The sequence below is a fragment of the Salvia miltiorrhiza genome, chromosome 6, assembly GCF_028751815.1.
Source record: "Salvia miltiorrhiza cultivar Shanhuang (shh) chromosome 6, IMPLAD_Smil_shh, whole genome shotgun sequence".
NCBI lineage: Eukaryota > Viridiplantae > Streptophyta > Magnoliopsida > Lamiales > Lamiaceae > Salvia > Salvia miltiorrhiza.
In genome coordinates, this window is record NC_080392.1 from 1,196,549 (window position 1) to 1,214,866 (window position 18,318).

General features: G+C 38.4%; 2 protein-coding genes and 1 long non-coding RNA gene across 6 annotated transcripts; 1 reads left to right on the top strand and 2 right to left on the bottom strand.

Annotated features, from left to right (window-relative positions):
• Window positions 1-1,446: 1,446 nt before the first annotated feature.
• On the top strand, window positions 1,447-4,796 carry LOC130987720 (multiple C2 domain and transmembrane region protein 14). Its single transcript, XM_057911366.1, has one exon. The coding sequence runs from the start codon at window positions 1,635-1,637 to the stop codon at window positions 4,629-4,631; it is 2,997 nt and encodes a 998-aa protein (XP_057767349.1). The 5' UTR covers window positions 1,447-1,634; the 3' UTR covers window positions 4,632-4,796.
• Window positions 4,797-7,644: 2,848 nt separating this feature from the next.
• Window positions 7,645-8,612, bottom strand: LOC130987721 (stigma-specific STIG1-like protein 2). The gene has a single exon (XM_057911368.1). The coding sequence runs from the start codon at window positions 8,485-8,487 to the stop codon at window positions 8,050-8,052; it is 438 nt and encodes a 145-aa protein (XP_057767351.1). The 5' UTR covers window positions 8,488-8,612; the 3' UTR covers window positions 7,645-8,049.
• A 4,459-nt stretch (window positions 8,613-13,071) lies between these two features.
• Window positions 13,072-16,398, bottom strand: LOC130987722 (uncharacterized). Of its 4 annotated transcripts, none has more exons than XR_009089839.1 (3): window positions 16,092-16,398; window positions 14,433-14,588; window positions 13,072-14,042 (listed from the first exon to the last, which is right to left on the bottom strand). It is a non-coding gene; the product is annotated as an uncharacterized LOC130987722 (long non-coding RNA). The 4 variants fall into 4 exon arrangements; XR_009089837.1 differs by having other exon boundaries at window positions 13,072-14,281; window positions 16,092-16,376; XR_009089838.1 differs by having other exon boundaries at window positions 13,072-15,529; window positions 16,092-16,387.
• Between the last annotated feature and the right edge of the window lie 1,920 nt (window positions 16,399-18,318).

Below are 18,318 nucleotides of genomic sequence, written 5' to 3' on the forward strand. Positions count from 1 at the left end.
GTACTCGTCTCAATTTTTTATATCTCTTCAACGGTATCTTCCTTTTTATTTAATTCAACATGCCACCAGATGCAGATACTCCCTCCGTCCACAATTTAATGCTCTGTTTGGCTTTAAAAAATTGTCCACAAATTAATGCCCTGTTTTGCTTTTTGTACCCTTTTACTCTCCTACTTTTCTATATTTACTACCCTTTGCCACTAATGGACCCACCTTCAAACACCTTTTTCACTTTTATATTCTATATTTACTACACTTTATCACTTTATCACTTTAGTCAACTACTTTATCACTTTAGTCAACTACCCTTATATTTCATCCACATCACCTTTTTCAGCTTTCTTAGTCTCCGTGCCAGGACCCAAGTAGGGCATTAATTTGTGGACGGAGGGAGTACTATATACTAATATGATACTACATATAAATTTCATTAATTTATTTATAGAATAAAATAAAGCTAATTAAACTACTTCACTTGCATTAAATCGAGTATTACGGTTCAATTTGGATTAAAGCTAAATAGCAAATGCCAAACAAAAGTCCATGTGTGCCGTTACATATTTTGTGGCTCTCCACAATTTTAAGAATCACTTATTCTCATTAAAATTTTGAAAAATAAAAACATTACAAAATCTTACTATAAGTAATGAATATTAATGTAACTTAAGCTACTTCACCTTAAGATTTAGCCAAACATATAAATTAGAATTGTCTAAAAATTAAAATATAATCAATAAAAAAGAGGCTATTTGCGTGTAAATACATGAACTTTCATCATTTTTTAAATTTTATTCACGAATTAATGTCGACAAACACGCCGGAGCTGCCATTGTGGAATGATCGGCAGGCAGTTTTAAATATTTTGTTGAGTCATTTGCGTGTAAATACACGAACTTTCAACATTTTCTAATTTTTCTCACGAACTTTATATTTTTTTCCCCCACGAAATTCAATTTTCCACGACAAACTCTTTTGATTTTTCCGCGAATTTCATCTCAAATTACTTAAAGTTCGTGCAGAAAAACTGGAAAATGCTAAAAATTCGCGTATTTATCTGTAAATAACTTAAATTAAAAATTGATATGTGTACGTCACGTAGAAGCCAAGTTAGTTACAATTTCATTGGAATCGCTCACCACTGGAAAATTCAGACGAACACAAAATTCGTATATTTGTATTCAAAAAATATATTCATGAAAAATATATTCGTATTTGTATTCACGAATTTTAGTAAAAATCAAAAAATATATTCGTATATAAGCTTGTCCACACTGCATAAAACTCTCTTAAAAAATGACTCAAAATTTATAATTAAACAAATTTAAGTACTAATTAAAAGAGGTCGTTCGTTATAAATCTAAATTAAAGTCAACATTAGTTTTTATTTTCAAAATTAAACCAACTCCTCAAAGGCTCCACCTCTCAACTTTAAACGCTCCCTATAAAGTTCCATAACAGTCCCCACTCTCTCTCTCTAAACCGAAGCATCTTTCTCTCCCCACCTTTTCATCTCCATATCTCACCATTCTGGGCAGCATTTTTGAACCCTATACCCAAAAGGGGAAAAAAACAAAAATACAGAAAACTCACACACCATTCACATTTCACTGCTCAAAAATACGAATTCACTGCCGATGGCAGCGAATTGCGCCAGAAAATTGACGGTAGAGATATGCAACGCGAAGAACCTTATGCCCAAGGACGGCCAGGGCACCGCCAGCGCCTACGTCATCGTCGATTTCGACGGCCAGCGCCGCCGCACCAAGACCATTTTCCGGGATCTCAACCCCCAGTGGGACGAGAAGCTCGAGTTCCTGGTGCACGACGTCGACGCCATGGCGGCGGAGATGCTCGAGCTCAACGTCTACAACGACAAGAAGACTGGGAAGCGGAGCACTTTTCTGGGGAAAGTTAAGATCTCGGGAAGCACTTTCGTGAGATCCGGCGACGACGTGCCGTTGGTTTACTATCCGTTGGAGAAGAGGAGCGTTTTCTCTCAGATCAAAGGCGAGATCAGTTTGAAGGTCTCGTACGCCGACGAGGAGCCGCCTCCGGCGCCGGCGCCGGAGAAGAGTGACGCTCCGCCTCAGGCTGCGGCGGAGGAGAAGCCGGCGGAGGAGGAGAAAAAGGAGGTGAAGGAGGACAAACCGGCGGAGGAGGAGAAGAAGGAAGAAGAGAAAAAAACCACGCCCGAGGAGGAGAAGAAGGAGGAGAAACCAGCGGAGGAGAATGCTGCAGCTGCTGCTCCGCCGCCTACAACTCCTCCGCCGTCGACTGAAGTAGAGCACCCGCCAATTGCTCAACAGAAACTCGTGCAGGAGAAATCCATTCCTGCGGATCACTCGAAGAACATGGAAATCGAATCAAAACTCTTCCGAAAAATCTCCAGCGTCAGCTCCGATCGACGGATCGCATTCGATCTCGTCGATCAGATGCCCTTCCTCTATGTCCGCGTCGTGAAGGCGAAGATCTCGAATCCGGACGGCGATTCCTCCTTCTGCGCGAAGCTCGTGATCGGAACTCACAGCATCAAGACAAAATCGCTCTCCGCCAACAAAGAATGGGATCAGGTCTTCGCCTTCGACAAGGAAGGACTGAATTCAGCTTCTCTAGAAGTTTCCATTCGCGCAGAGAAGAAGGTTCCAGACAAAGACACGACGGAGGAGACCTCAGCCGGAACTGTGTCGTTCGATCTCCAGGAGGTGCCGAAGCGCGTCCCGCCGGACAGCCCCTTAGCGCCGCAGTGGTACAGCCTGGAAGGAGACGGCTCGCCGGGGAATGACATCATGCTGTCGGTGTGGGTGGGGACTCAGGCCGACGAGGCGTTTCAGGAGGCCTGGCAGTCGGATTCCGGCGGTTTGATACCGGAGACCCGAGCTAAGGTTTACTTGTCTCCGAAGCTGTGGTATTTGAGACTAACGGTCATCCAAACCCAAGACTTGAAGCTTGGTTCGGGCACACCTGGCTCCGAGCCTAAGGTTCGGAGTCCGGAGCTCTACGTCAAAGCGCAGCTCGGCGCGCAGCTCTTCAAGACGAGCCGAACAACCATCGGCTCGATCAATCCTACGTGGAATGAGGACCTTGTATTCGTAGCCGCCGAGCCGTTTGAGCCGTTCTTGACCATGACGGTTGAGGATGTGACAAATGGCCGGTCTATCGGGCACGCTAAGGTGCAGGTTGCCACGGTGGACAAGCGCACGGACGACAAATCAGAGCCGCGATCCAGGTGGTTCAATCTGATTGGCGATGACGAGAACAAAGCCTATGCTGGCAGGATACACGTGCGGGTTTGTTTGGAGGGCGGGTACCACGTGCTGGACGAGGCGGCCCACGTGACGAGCGACGTCCGCGCCACGGCCAGCCACCTCGCCAAGCCGCCCATCGGGCTGCTCGAGGTAGGCATCCGAGGCGCCACGAACTTGCTCCCGGTCAAGACCAAGGACGGCACGCGTGGCACCACCGATGCCTACGTGGTCGCCAAGTACGGGCCGAAGTGGGTCCGGACGCGCACAATCCTCGACCGGTTCAATCCGAGGTGGAACGAGCAGTACACGTGGGACGTGTACGACCCGTGCACCGTTTTGACCATCGGCGTGTTTGACAACGCGAGGTACAAGCACGACGTGGTCGAAGCGGAGCCGGCGAGGAAGGACGTACGCCTCGGGAAGCTGAGGGTACGCCTCTCGACGCTCGACACGAACCGGGTGTACGTCGGCACGTACTCTCTCACGGTGTTGCTCCCCACCGGGGCTAAGAAGATGGGGGAGATCGAGATCGCATTGAGATTCTCTTGCTCGTCGTGGATTAGCTTGATCCAAGCGTATGCTAACCCAATGCTGCCGAGAATGCACTACGTCAAGCCTCTGGGTGCGGCTCAGCAAGACATACTGAGGCACTGCGCGATGCGGATCGTGACGGCGCGGCTAGCCCGGTCCGAGCCGGCTCTGGGTCAGGAGGTGGTTCAGTTCATGCTCGACACGGATATGCACATGTGGAGCATGCGGCGGAGCAAGGCGAACTGGTTCCGCGTGGTCGGGTGCCTATCTAGGGCGGCCACGGTGGCGCGTTGGATCGACGAGATCCGAACGTGGACGCACCCGCCCACCACAGCGCTGGTGCATATTTTACTCGTCGCGGTCGTGCTATGCCCGCACCTAATTTTACCCACGCTCTCCATGTACGCGTTCCTCATCGTATCGCTCCGGTTCCGATACCGGCAGCGGACCTCCTTCGCGATGGACCCGAGGCTGTCCTACCTGGACGCCGTGGGGCCCGACGAGCTCGACGAGGAGTTCGACGGATTCCCCAGCGCCCGCCCGGTCGACCAGGTGCGCGCGCGCTACGACCGGCTGCGCGCCCTGGCGGGGCGGGCGCAGACGCTGCTGGGCGACATAGGCGCCCAGGGGGAGAGGCTGGAGGCGCTGTTCAACTGGCGGGATCCGAGGGCGACGGCGATATTCGTGGTGGTGTGTCTGCTGGCGTCGCTGATGTTCTACGTCGTGCCGTTCAAGGCGTTCCTGCTCGCCGCCGGGTTCTACTACCTCCGCCACCCGAGGTTCCGCCACGACATGCCGTCGCTGCTCCTCAACTTCTTCCGCCGCCTGCCGCCGCAGTCGGATCGGATCCTCTAAACTTATAATTTAATTCAAATTTAATTTAAGTTAATTAGTTGTAATTGTTTAATTTTGACGCACTTTCCCGGTGTCCTAGAAATTGGTGTTTTTTAATTCAATTTTAATTTGTTTTGAAACTGCAAGAAAATGCATTTAATAAAGGGGTGATCAGCATTTATAATACAATATAGAAAATGAAACTACTATTGCTGAATGCTGACTATGTTTCTGTGTTTGGGCTAAAAAGTGACCGTTGGGATTGGAGGTGGGTGGGTGGGTGGGTGGGGTTAGTAATACTGTAATATCCCTTTCTGTGTTAAGCTTTGGTGACACCTTATATTCAGTGACCGTTACAAATGGAGGAGCGCAAGTTTCTTCCTCCTTTCTGTTCTTTTATTTTCCTCTTTATTTATATACCCCTCCGAGATGAAGCGTTTCTTTTCGACACAGAGATTTAAGAAGCTAGTGTTTAGTGAAAAATGAATGAAAAAATAATTGTAATTTATTTTTAAAAGGGAAACAACTCAACTTCATTGGAACGGAGGGGGAGTATTTATTTATCTTTTTGTTTCTGTATTTGGTTAATTCTTCTATTATCTATGCACTCGTTTAGATTTGCAATAATTTGCCATTAACGATCACACCATATTATTTCCTCTGTTTTTTAGTAAGTGTTCTTAACGGTCAGGATACACTTATCAATAAAATAATAAATTTATATTTGTAATCTTTTTAATTATCATAATAAATGCATATGCAAAAATTATTATATTCTAATATATATTAAATAAGAATAAAATAGAAAGAATAAAATTTATTAAATAATACTAGTGTAGTGATTGCACATGCGAGAACATTTGATTTACAAAGATGCCTATGATAATGAGTAATATTTATATATGTGAATAGTGGCGTTGGGGAATTCGTTAAGTGGAGTTAGGTCTGTGAAGCAGTGAAGGGTAATCTAATTACTATATGCTCGCTTTCTTCTTTTTCAAATGTATCATGTTGTCAAATACTTACTAAGAAAGTGAATGATTAATTTTCCTCTTTTTACTCTTAATTATTACATGAAAAGTTAAAGATTTTGTTATTAATAGAAAGACAAAATGGAAAGTTATGCATTATTTTACCATGAAATTCTGAAATGGGATATCTATTTAGGGACAAAAATAGTTTCTTAATAAGACACTTGAAAAATGAAAGATGTGTATATGACGTGTACCTTTATATTTTTACCTCACTCACTTAATATTTACAAAAACATATAGTATTTCATAAATCATTTATAATTACCTATTAAATCAATTTTAATGGATCTCATAGTCATACAACCTTACTCCATTGTATACATATCTCTCAATTTTTTCTTTAAATACATGTCCTTCAATCCATACTACACTAATCAATTATCATGGTCGAAAAAAATAACATTTTTGAATTTGAAAATTTTGAACTATTTTCATTACTTGAGTGCCAGTAAATAATAAAATAAAAGCATTGATCATTGTAATTCTTTTTTCTCGGGGGATTTGACCTTTGTAGCATATTGATATTATCATGTATCAACATATTTGTTCAAGGCAAAAACTCATCTACGATAAGCCTTGTATACTCCCTCCGTTTCATTGAACTTGTCCCATTTTTTTTAGCACGGTTATTAAGAAGAGTATAATTAGTGTACTAAAAATATGCAGCTGAATGGCAATAACAAGAGTTGGCTTTTCGATAATAGTTATAGTAAAATATAAATTTACAAACTCGATTTAATTTCATGAGCAACAAATATAAATATATAATAGTTGGTGATTTTTCTTTTAAGTTTTGTTTTGAAAATCATGTCTAGTTGTTCTTTAAAAAAAAACAAAAAACAAAAAAAAAAACCTTTGTTCTATAAAATTTTAGTCACACTTTCTCTTATTTGTGTGGTATCAAATTATCAATAGATAAATGAAAATTAGAGATCAATTAAGAAATGAAAATTAGACAACATTTCCACGTCTCATTAAATTTCATGTGATGTTAAACGCCACTACCACGAAAAGGCCCAGTTTTCGCGGTAATTATACATGGGCCTTTTCCTGATTTGAACTCAATAATAATAAATAATGTTAATTAACTTCTTATTTTATTTGTAAAGCAATTATTTTAGTGAAAATTAAGTAAACTACTTTTTTATTTCAACCCAACTAATCAAGGAAGACTTCTTTGCTTGCATTTCAGTTTGAAGTTCCTTGCTACACAATTTGCATGTGTATTAAACGACGAAACCAATTGGTCCCACCAAAAAATAAGTCTTTCTTTTTAAATTCATTCTTAATTAATTAGATGGTTGTATTTATAATTAATATAAGAAACTATTAGTATTATTTTAGATATTTCTTCAGAAAAATGAACCGTAAATTGAGATTATTAATTATGAGGTTCATGTATACAGCTAAAATTATATTTTTGAGTTTAGTTGAGATTTTCTTCGATTAAAGATCACAACAATATTCATATATATTCTATTTCATTAATCAAAATATTTTTGTTCATTTTGAAAATAATTTCGAAATATTCTATTATATATTCTATTTCATTAATATGCGATCGAAATAATTTGTCATTTCTTCTAGCTTGAATTGATCAAACTTTCTGTAAATAAATTGTCTCTCTCTCTCTCTCTCTCTCTATGTAAATGTATATTATTTAATTATACATAAGGAATTTGAAAACCATATAGTATATAATATAATGTGAATATATACACTTGATTTTTTTTTTAAATTTTCAAAAAAATTCGAAGAAATATAAAGCTAGTACGAATATGTATGCATGCATCTAGTATTGCTTCTATTGCAATACAAAATTAGATATTCTTTATATTACGAGGAATATACGTCAAGCAATATATATGAATATATAACTAACATGCTTTCTATATATAAACTAATTGCAAGGGTTAAATAATTACTGAAAATACGTATCATATACAAACATGAACAGATATTAAATAAATTGACAAACAAACGAAAGAAACGACGTAGTATTGATCACTCAATAATATTTGCATTGAAACAATAATATATGTAGCTCTACAAATCCACTAATTAACACCGGGCAAAAATTGAATCAAAACTATCCACAAATTTTTTTGATACACACTCTTATATATATATGATCACTTTCTTGATCTTTTCTTTCTCTCAATAATAAATACACGTTTATTTATGAATGTATACACTTATTGTTTATATTTAAACCCCACGAGGAATAATACGTGACACAACAATACTAAACACCCCTATATAAATCAAAAACCACCAATTGGAACGCGGTTTTCATTTATTAATTATTAGTTCTTTAAAAATCAAAAATCAAAATAAAAATAAAAGTATACCAACCCTTGAATTTTTTTCATTTTCCCAAGTTCGAATTCCTCCCACGCTTTGACCTAAGCGTAGGAGCACATGCCGTACAGGCAGAATTTAGCACACTTCTTGTTGCACGTGCCACAATGACGCTTGTCGTAGGCGAGCATCACGCACTCCCCCCGGCAGCACGTCTCCGTGAAGGCGCACTTCTTCTTACACGCGCCGCAGTTTTTGTCGTCGTACTGCAAGTCAAGGCACTTGTTGTTGCAACACGTGGCGTTCCGCCCGTCTTCCAACGTGTTGTTGCACACGTCGTTGTCCTTGTGGCAGTGGTCGGCGGCCCTAGGGTTTTTCCCCTTCTCCTGGAGGAACCGGCTGACACGAGTTGTGGCGGCCGGTTTGGAGAGAGGAGAGGGTGGTGGAGGGGAAGGCGTGGGGCCGGTGTCATTTGCCGTGAGGATTAGGGTTACGGCCACGACGAAGGCAATGAGGGAAAATATGACTTTGATCACCTTCATTTTTTTTTTGAAGGTGGTGGAGGATCAAAGGAGGAAATTTTAGGTATTGTTTGTAACTCTTCTTGAGTTTGTAATCTCTTTTTTTGATTTTGAGATGAATTGGGAAAAGTGAGAGAAAATTGAGGTAGATTGATGATTGGGGGGTGGGGGTAGGGTTTATAGGGTGTGAGAGAGAGGAGAGTTGACGCGTAAATGGTGGTAAAGGTGAAGAGGCCGTGTTGCTGCATGGAGTGTGTTCTAATTAATTAGATAAATTAATAAATATAATAAGTATACATATATGTATATTTATATGCAAAAATACATTTATGTTTCAATACATTGTACATAAACGTCAACAAGAATACATTCATTTGTGAAATTGATCATAATGCACTTTATTTGAATATTATTTAATTTGAGAGTATGTGGTAATTAAACTGGCTTTAATTAATACTATTAGAAAAGTTTGGTATATATGTTTTGTTCATTTAATTGTTTGTGTCTAGGATATAAATTTGTGCAATGACATGTTTGATTCCTTCTCTAAAATAATCCATTATTACATATTTACGAAAAATTAATACAAATGTTTTCGTGCGTCCATCAATATTGAAGATATACCTTAGGCCAAAGGAAATACTACTCATTATAAATTTATTACATATTAATTAGGTTTTTGAATGAATTAAATGGGAAAGAACCTTCTTTCGTTGACCTAAGAAGCAATAAATTTTATTAAAATGTTTATGAAATTAATGCCAGCCTCAAAAATCTAAGGATGCCATTATTTGCCATATATAGAAGCAAAGGAAAGGAGGGATCAGATAAGAAATAAGAGGACCTAAATCAACACAGAAATCAAATTTATTTAATAAGTTAATTAATTACCTTTAATTTCGTCGTCATGATATAATAATTAAAATCTAGTCTTTCTTTTTTTTTTTCCTTTTCCTCTCTTGTTCTTTCGAACCCTACATCTGATAAATTTATTCGAGAAATGGATAAAACATCTGATAAATTTATGTTATATTAGGACTCTTAATTACAATTAGGAGTTAATTATAAACTTGCAATACAAACTTTGGACCCATTTTGACTTTTTTACGAATTTTGAAAATTATCGAAAAAAGAAGAAGAAAAATACAAATTTTATGACTAGCAATTTTACCATGATTTCAAATTACGGCTAAATTGAAATTGACTTGGCATCTCGAAAATTTGAAGTAAATGAAACGTCCTGTTTAACAAACGACGTCATACATATATCGCACATTAAAATGTTGTCGTTTCATGAGGACAAGTAAAACTAAAACACAATGTTCTTTGTAAATTCTTTCACCTGCTCTCGTCAAATGACAGGGTTTCAATGTGATCCATATATGATGTCGTTTGTTAAATCGGCCGTTTCATCCACGCCGAATTTTCGATATGACATGTAATTAATTTCTGGTTGTGCGCAATTTGAAATCGTGGTAAAATTGCTAGAGTCATAAAGTTATATATATATATATATATATATATATATATATAACTTTCAAAATTCGTGAGAAAAAATCAAAATATATCCAAAATTCGTGTGTTAAAGCGCCGATAACCCTAATTAAAATACATGAACAAAACAAAGCTTGAGATGTAAGAAGGTGGGAGATTTTGTCCAAATGAAGTAAGTTTTCTTGAGTTAATCAATCATATATCAAGACTCAATTCAAATCTCCTACATTGACAGGTGCAATTTTGCAGTCAAATACACGATTTGCATCTTAATTATTTCAGTCACAAGTATCTTCCGTAATAATGTGACGCTTGACACTGTTGTGAGTGCTTTAAAGAATAAGGAATTAGATTTAAATTCTAATATTTGTGTTCAAGAACCGGACAAAGTCATGCATGTTAGGGGTGAAAAGAGATTTAATGATAAGTCTAATCATAGATATAAGCCTAGGAAGTGCTATAACTGTGGTGAAACTGGTCACTATATTAAGGATTGTCCTCACCCTAAGAAAAAACAAGATGTAGAGCATGCTAATGTAATTGGTAATGAAACCAATAGTGATGTGTTCTAAGGTGGAGCTCTTTCTTAATGCCTTAGTGTTGTTCTTTGTGATTGTTTAGGCTTTGTGACTATGTAGCTTTGTGACTATGTGGCTTTGTGAGTTTTACTTTGTGATGACCGTTTGTGTCGCATGTTATCTTCGTGATCATGTGTACTTTGTGATCTGTGCTAGCTCTTTGTGGCCCTTTGTGCTAGACTAACTTTGTGTTAGTGTGCTTCGTGCTTGGTGGTTGTCTTTCTCTTGTTTGTGTTTTGCAGGAATTGACTTGGTTAGTTTACCCGTTGACCTTTGTGGTCTTGTGTTTCCCTGTTATTTCTTTGTGATTTAACAGGGGGCTCGGCGATGATGATTATGGTACAGCTTCCTCTTTGATGCACACAATACCGTGATTGGGCCAAAGGTGGAGATATTGTTAGTTGGCCCAAATTTGGCCCAACAAGCCCATGCCCTATCCTCCTTTTTGGCAGCCCTCCCATTTCCCCCTTCCAGTCGAAATTTAGTGCCCTTTTGGGGCTGTGACCCCTGCGCTTCTTCTCCCCCATGAACCTCTTCACCTTCCTTCTCTAGATCCTTCTATGGTAGGCTATTTAAAGAGGCCTTGGTCTGTGGCTGTAGAGTAGACGAAAATTGCTTAGTGTTCTTCCTTTGTGTGGAGGTGCTACCGGTGAAGGTGTAAGGCTTGTTGGCCGATTGTGGTGCCGGCGAGAGCAACGTCCCCTTTGTGATTCTTCGTGGCTTAGTGTGTGCGTGATCGAGAGGAAGAGAGCTGTACCTGAGCCGAGAAGATCGACGCCCCTTGTTCCTCTCTTTGTGTGTTTTTCCTTGCAGGTTGTCGAGGCTGCTGCTACCCCGTTGCTGCGCCGCTGTTGCTGCTGCGTTGTTGCCGGAGGACAGCCACCGCTGCTGCTGTCCCTGCCGCCGCCGTCCCTGCTGCTGTTCCGCCGCTGTATTGCCGCTGCTTTGCTGCCCCGGAGAAGGAAGCTTTCAACAACGACGACGAGGGTCAATACTCAACAGGTCAATACTCAACACGTAACTTAGTTTCGAGTTAACAAAAGTTGACGCCAGAAATTAAATATTTAAACAAATACATAATATTATATATATGTATTCAGTTATTTCTTAAAAAATGTTTTCGAACTATTATATCTATAGTTTCAGCAGAAAATTTCTGAATAAGAAGTTTAATGAAGAAAGCCACATTAAAGATGCGAATGCCTCATTTTTCAAGAGCAAACATAAATTATGATATGATTAATTAGTTATTGAAAATGAAATACGACATAGTAAGGTTTGACCTAAGTCAGTAAAAAATATTTTTGGAGCTTAGGTTGAAAAAGCAGCGATTAAGTGCGATGTCGTCAAAATTGGACACCTCATACAATTGCTATGAATTTAGATATTAAAGTCAACTAATTTTTTATTACACGAGATTCAAGATTACGTCGACTGAATAGAATCGTGAAACTATGGATTCTGATTCCTACTATGTAGTCAAGAATTCGCATCATTTTGTCAGAATTTTTGGGCAAATTATCGATTTTTTTTAATGCATTTTTCTTTAGGAGCTCGACTTTAAAAAAAAAAAGATCGTTCAAATTCGTTTAAAGAAACTCGATAAATAAATAAAACAAACTTGAGTTTGATAGTATTCGGCTCGTTAGCTCGTGAACAAGTTCGTTAATTGATTCAGTTTGAAAAATATAAATTATTAATATGTATAACTTATACTCCTATCTACTAAAATTAATAACGGTTGTATTAAATCTCTAATTAACTCTGTTTATTATAAGAAAATAATTCATATATTTATTTATATTGAATGAAATAGTTTTTTTTTTTAATTACTATTAATTTTGAATATAAATACTATAAATTAAGAAAGTTCATATAGGCTCAATTAAGTTCGTGAGCCTCAAAGTATATTTGGTAAACAAAGTTTGGGATTCAATTCGATATTAAATAAATCAAATTTGAGCACATCACTATTCGGTTCGGCTCGGTTCGATTACATCCCTTTCTGCCCTTAAATTACACCATTTTGAAGTTTTTTCTTTAATTTGGATACAAGTTGTTTCAATAATTAAAATTATCTGTAATTTAGTGATAATGACTAATTAAGACACTCCCTAAAATTGGAGTTTTACCCTTTTATCCACTTGAGGGGTGTTTTCTTCAAGGGGTGAATCACCCCTTAGAATATTCGTTTTCTGAATTAGGAGGCTTTTGCTTCTCTTTTATCTATATATTTTTTCAACAATTAAACCATTTTTTAAGTCATCTTCTAATTAACACTATTATAATTATAAAACCAATTCAAATGTCTATAGTTTTGGAACACTTAATAAATGCCAAGAGCACTTAGCTTTTTTCTTGGATTCAAAATTTCAATAGGCCCAATAAGATTGAAAACCTATGTAAAATCTCAAGTTCAACAGTATCAGCCCAATAGCAAAGAACCCTCTCTCTCTCTCTCTCTCACACACACACACACACACAGCCCTTAACTGTACAGAGTCAACAGTGTGATGCACACACAAACCCCACATGCATCAAATAAGAGACAATAATATACAATTAATTCTCTTCAACAAGACTTCAAATAAAATAATGCTGTTGAGAAGACTTTCATCTCAGAGGTTATGCACTCAAATGGCCAAAACTTAATCACATCTCTTTGCTAAATCGTGGGTGTCAAGTAATTGAACCAAGAACAGCATCATCCACAGTTAATAATGATAGATGAAGGGATCAAACAGTGCAATTACCTTGAATTCATTCATCAACACTACAAACATCTTTCTCTTCAAGAATCTGAAACTCTGTTTCTCGCCTTCTTGACTCCGTCGTTCCCCTGCGTTCGAGTTCATCGTGCTCCGATCCAGAAGTGATTTCTCAATGCAGATACAGGAAAGAAATGGTGCTCCCTTGGAGATGAGGGAGAGAAACTTACTCTCCAAGATCTTTAAATACATTTTCTGCATACAGTTTCTCTTCATCATAATCCTGGAGTTGTATCTCACAGTTCGTGGCGTTGTATCGCCCGCAGACAGTCATCGTTATCACCCAAAGAAATGGTACTTTCCAGTCCTCACCTCGACAGCTTGTGCAGGAATTTCAGGATTCGCATGGCAGTTGTTCACGAGCATCAATCCCTCGGGAGCATTCAAGGCTGCATTCGTCATTAGCCCTCTAGTCACCTGCGCGTATGGGATTTTACTCGTCATCATAGGCTCTCGGGGGAGTGCAGCAGCAGCTGTATTCGCTCTAGCTTCTGCTGTGTTACAATCCCTGTACGCGTGCTGGATCCGTCCCAGGTTTCAGCACGGCAGAAGGATTCTCGTAGTTTCGGTGGCATCTCATCCTCCAAGAATCAAAACTGTGGCACCTCTATCAATATTCATTTGTACCTTCTATTCCGCTTTCCTGATGTCCGGCATCGGGGGAGCAACCATGACTGGTATGAAGATGCTCAACACTCTGTTCATATTCCTGAGCCTTTTAAGTTTCACATGGACACTGCACGTAGCAAGGAACATGACGTTCGTCACTGTATCACACATAAAATTCATGAGATTTGCAAGTGGAACAGAGGTTGATCTTAAAACAGTGGTAAGAGACTCGGCTCAGAACTCGATGGGGAGCGTATGCTTTGGCTCGATTCTTGTACCGGTTCTTGGCACCATCCGGGGTTTGGCTCGGGCCATAAGCTTGGTCTCTGGAGACGTGGATGAGTTCATGTTCTCGTGTGCAAGTTGCTGCACGGGAGTAGCTAAAAGGCTTGTAGCGTACGGAAATAGATGGGGTTTCGTGCAGGTAGGGATGTATAACAAAGGAATCGTGCAGGCTTCGAAGGATACATGGGAGATGTTTAGCAGGATTGGAATTCAAAAGTTGATTGATACTGACCTCACTAGCTCATTCTGCTTCCTGTGCGGCGTTGCAGCTGGATCATTGTCTGCGCTGGTTGCAGGAACTTGGGCTCTTCTCGTCCACAAAAACTACGCAACAGAAGTGTCGCTGTACGCATTCTTGACTGGGTACTTAGTGGTAAGAACCCAAATCCTATAGAAAAAAAATACCATTGTGATAATAGCTGCAAATTAATTTTAACTTCTACAAAATGCAGAATAGAGTCGCCATGGCATGGATACAAGCTAGCGTTGCAGCATATTATGTTGCCTATGCAGAAAACCCACAAAACCAGCAATTTGACGGTACTATTCCAGATTATATTCAGGCGCTACAGCGACTACAGGGGTAGGATGCATGAGAGTTGTTATCGTGGCCAGAAGTACAATTAATGTTCTAGGAGGTGTGCTTCCACAACGAGAAACCACACAGCGTTAGAACTGCAAATAGATGGTTTGCCTTCAATTCTCCTTAATTATCATATTGTACAGACAAAAGTTACACACTATCTTCAATGAGTTTATTGATTTATGATTGCAAAATGCAAATGCCAACAGGTCCAGAATTCAATTTAATGAATGTGATTCAAATTCTTTGTTCCTTGATTTTTACAATCGAAATTCTGAATTCACCTCCAATAAAAGAATTTCAAAGATCACCTACTAATTTTAAGCAGACATTCCTTCCTAGTTCAAAGTCTCATAAGATTAGTTTATTGCCCTGCAAAAGATAATTTGTTTTCTAAACAAACTTCTGCACAATCAAAATGCTAAATTCTTTACTCCTTAAGCACTTCATCAATGAGAAAAAAAAAAATATATCAGCTCTAGTGCTTGTCCAGAAAAAACCGAGCATTTTTGTTCCATGTAACCAATATGTTCCAGGGCAGCAAAAGCACGAATCAGCCACAACAAGTTCTACAACGTCCAAATTATACGCGAGACTGCCCATTTACTCCCAAAACAAGTTAAATGAAGGAATAACAGTACTAGGATTCTACTCAATCATCTTTCGGTGCAACATCCACCGCTCCCTACGCTCTTCTTTCATGCATAGATGTTACATGTTCAGCTGCTTAATGCACGAGCCACAGGCTGTGGCAGCATAATACGTCACCAAACGAAAGAACACCACAGTAAGTAATATCCCGAGTTCCCACATGAACTGATCATATATGATATAGCTATGTTGGTCACAAAAACTATCAAGATCAAAGTTTGAGCAATGCGATCAAGCAATCTTAACTTCACCACATGCACATAAATCTCCACACAGTTATTCTTCCTAAAACACCTAACAAAATTTCAACAATGACATGACCTCAGCTCATACTAATATACGTTTGCTCCTCCTGTTCCCAATTTCCTAATCAATTCAATTCCGCATTCACTTGGACAAATACAAAAACTTCTCTGCAAATTACAAACACGTGAAAGAAATATCTACATTTTTCTTCAACAGATTATGCTTTTTAAACTACTCTCGAACACGTGCTTCTCGATTTTAGATAAATTTGGGCAACTTGCCCTAAAATACACTTCGTGTAGTTCACGGAAAACAGAGATATCGATAGACGAAAAAAACATAGACAGATTAGAAGCGCTAGCCCGATGCGAACACGGAACACGAACAATTTAGAATTTGCGATTTTAATACCTGAATCTCGAGGGGCTTCGAGCTGCGGCGTGTATGATAATGGAAAGAGAGAATCTTGCGCAATGAGAAATTTGATCAGGCGCCATTTTCGGAGCTCGTTCCATATCTGAACGATCAAAATTAAAGCTTCAAAATCATAGTGCTGGTGTGATTCGGATTGAATGTTTGCAGCTGCTTAATACATCAGAAATTTCGATTCTAGCTTTGGTTTTGAGCTGAAAATCAATGTGTGTGCAGAACTTTAGAAAGCGGTGCTTCCTTAACAAGTGTTAATGCTGCGAATAAGCCGAATGAGCAAAAGAAAATTAATAATTGTACACTAATTTAATTTGAATAAATTTTAATTAATTTTAAATTAAATAAACTAAATTGTTTTTATACTTTACAAATTTTGAATCACATCCTTTTCTCTCATCCTATCAAATTTTGAATCACAATTCCTTTTGTAATCAACTTTTGAATCACAACTATTTCTCTCTTCTATACATTATAGGTCTACCATACTCTTTTTATGTGTCTCTTTATTTTTATTATTTTCTCTCTCTCTCTTTGCTATTTTCTCCGACGATAGCATCGTTCATTTTATGACATGTTTATTTGGCCGCTGTCTTTTTTCTCTATTTTCCCTCTCATCTTATCCATTTAAATTCAATGACGTTGGTTCTTCTGTTATTTTCTCCGAATATATTTAAAATTTTATTTTTACGCAGATCTAATACGAATGAAGGTTATTCATACCAATCGTGCCACTCAACAGTCTGACAAAGTTGGGCTATTTCATAAAAGGTCGAAAATTTGGGACTCAATACAATTATCTATTTAAACAATTATAGCAACTACTATTATACTTTAATTTTATAAATAGTATCCCTCAAACATATTTCTAATGGAGGATTACACGAGTTTTAATAAAAATCAATTATGTATTTAATGAGTGGATAATAATTAATGAAATTATTTCTAAAAATAAGTTTGGAAGATACTCTCTTCGTCCCACTTCACTTGGCCTACTTTCCTTTACGGATCGACCCACTTGATTTGGCTGGTTTCCTTTATTAGCTAATAATTTTTCATTACTTTACATTATAAATTTATAATCTTATTCACTTAAACAATCGTGTCGAAAAGAACTACTCCAGATTAAATGAGGTGGGATGTAGAAAATACTTTGAAGACGTGCTAAAATAAAAAGAAAGGAAGATCCTCTGAGGATGGTTAAAATAGAAAATTCAATTAGGGAGTAATAAGTTAAAATAGAAAAGAGGAAAGTGCTCATGATGGAGGATTTGTGGTGTAATGGATGAGTGTCAAATGAAGAAACAGCTGAACACTTCTTGCTGGGATGTCCGAAAACGGAACAGGTGTGGAGTGAGATCGTTGAGTGGGTGGGCTGTCCCTCGGCAAGATCGAGGTGTTTGGCCCAACATTTTGAATGGTTTTCACATCTTGGCAGAGGTAAGAAGAGAGGGAAGCTCCTTAGAGCATTATGGGTTTGTACGATTTGGGTGTTGTGGAAGAGACGCAATGAAAGCAGATTTGAAGGAAAAACTTGGAGTGCCGACGAGGTGGTGATGGAGATTAAAGGAAGACTGTGGAGCTGGAATGCAGCCTTTAGAATTTGGTCCCCGGATGTTAATTTCTTGTCATGGTGTTCCAAAAATTTTACTCTTTCTTCATGTATGACTTTCTAGGTACCTCTGGTACCAATGGTTTAATATTATCTTCTTTTCCTTATAAAAAAAAAAGAAAATAGAAAATTCAATTAGATTTAGAGCATTCCAACTCCAATGAGATCATAATTGTGATATGCTATAGTCATCACTCATATATGGTTCAAAAAAGATAAATAGTCATCACATCACTCATATATGGGATTTATTGGAGAATTTATAGCGTTTAGTACACAACGCCTCTTAACTCTCATTTAGTCCTACAACAATCATTACACCCTTTGCTCTTTGTCAACTTTGGACAAACTCAATTGGGTTCCTGTCCCATTTTTTTTTGTCTCTTTCCCACCTTTTTTTTCATATTCTCTCCGTCTCGAAAAAATGAATCATATTTTCTATTTTTCGGGACGGAGGTAATATAATTTTATATTTATATTACATTTTCTAACACTATACTTTTAAAGAATATTATTAAATTCGGATTTATTCACGTCGGTTGCTTTATCTGAAACTGGTCCCCTTTTTTTGTTGGTTTTACGTTCATATGTATTTATTTT

Coding starts and splice junctions, on each gene's coding strand:
- LOC130987720 (XM_057911366.1), top strand. CDS start 1,635: ATGGCAGCGAATTGCGCCAGAAAATTGACGGTAGAGATATGCAACGCG.
- LOC130987721 (XM_057911368.1), bottom strand. CDS start 8,487: ATGAAGGTGATCAAAGTCATATTTTCCCTCATTGCCTTCGTCGTGGCC.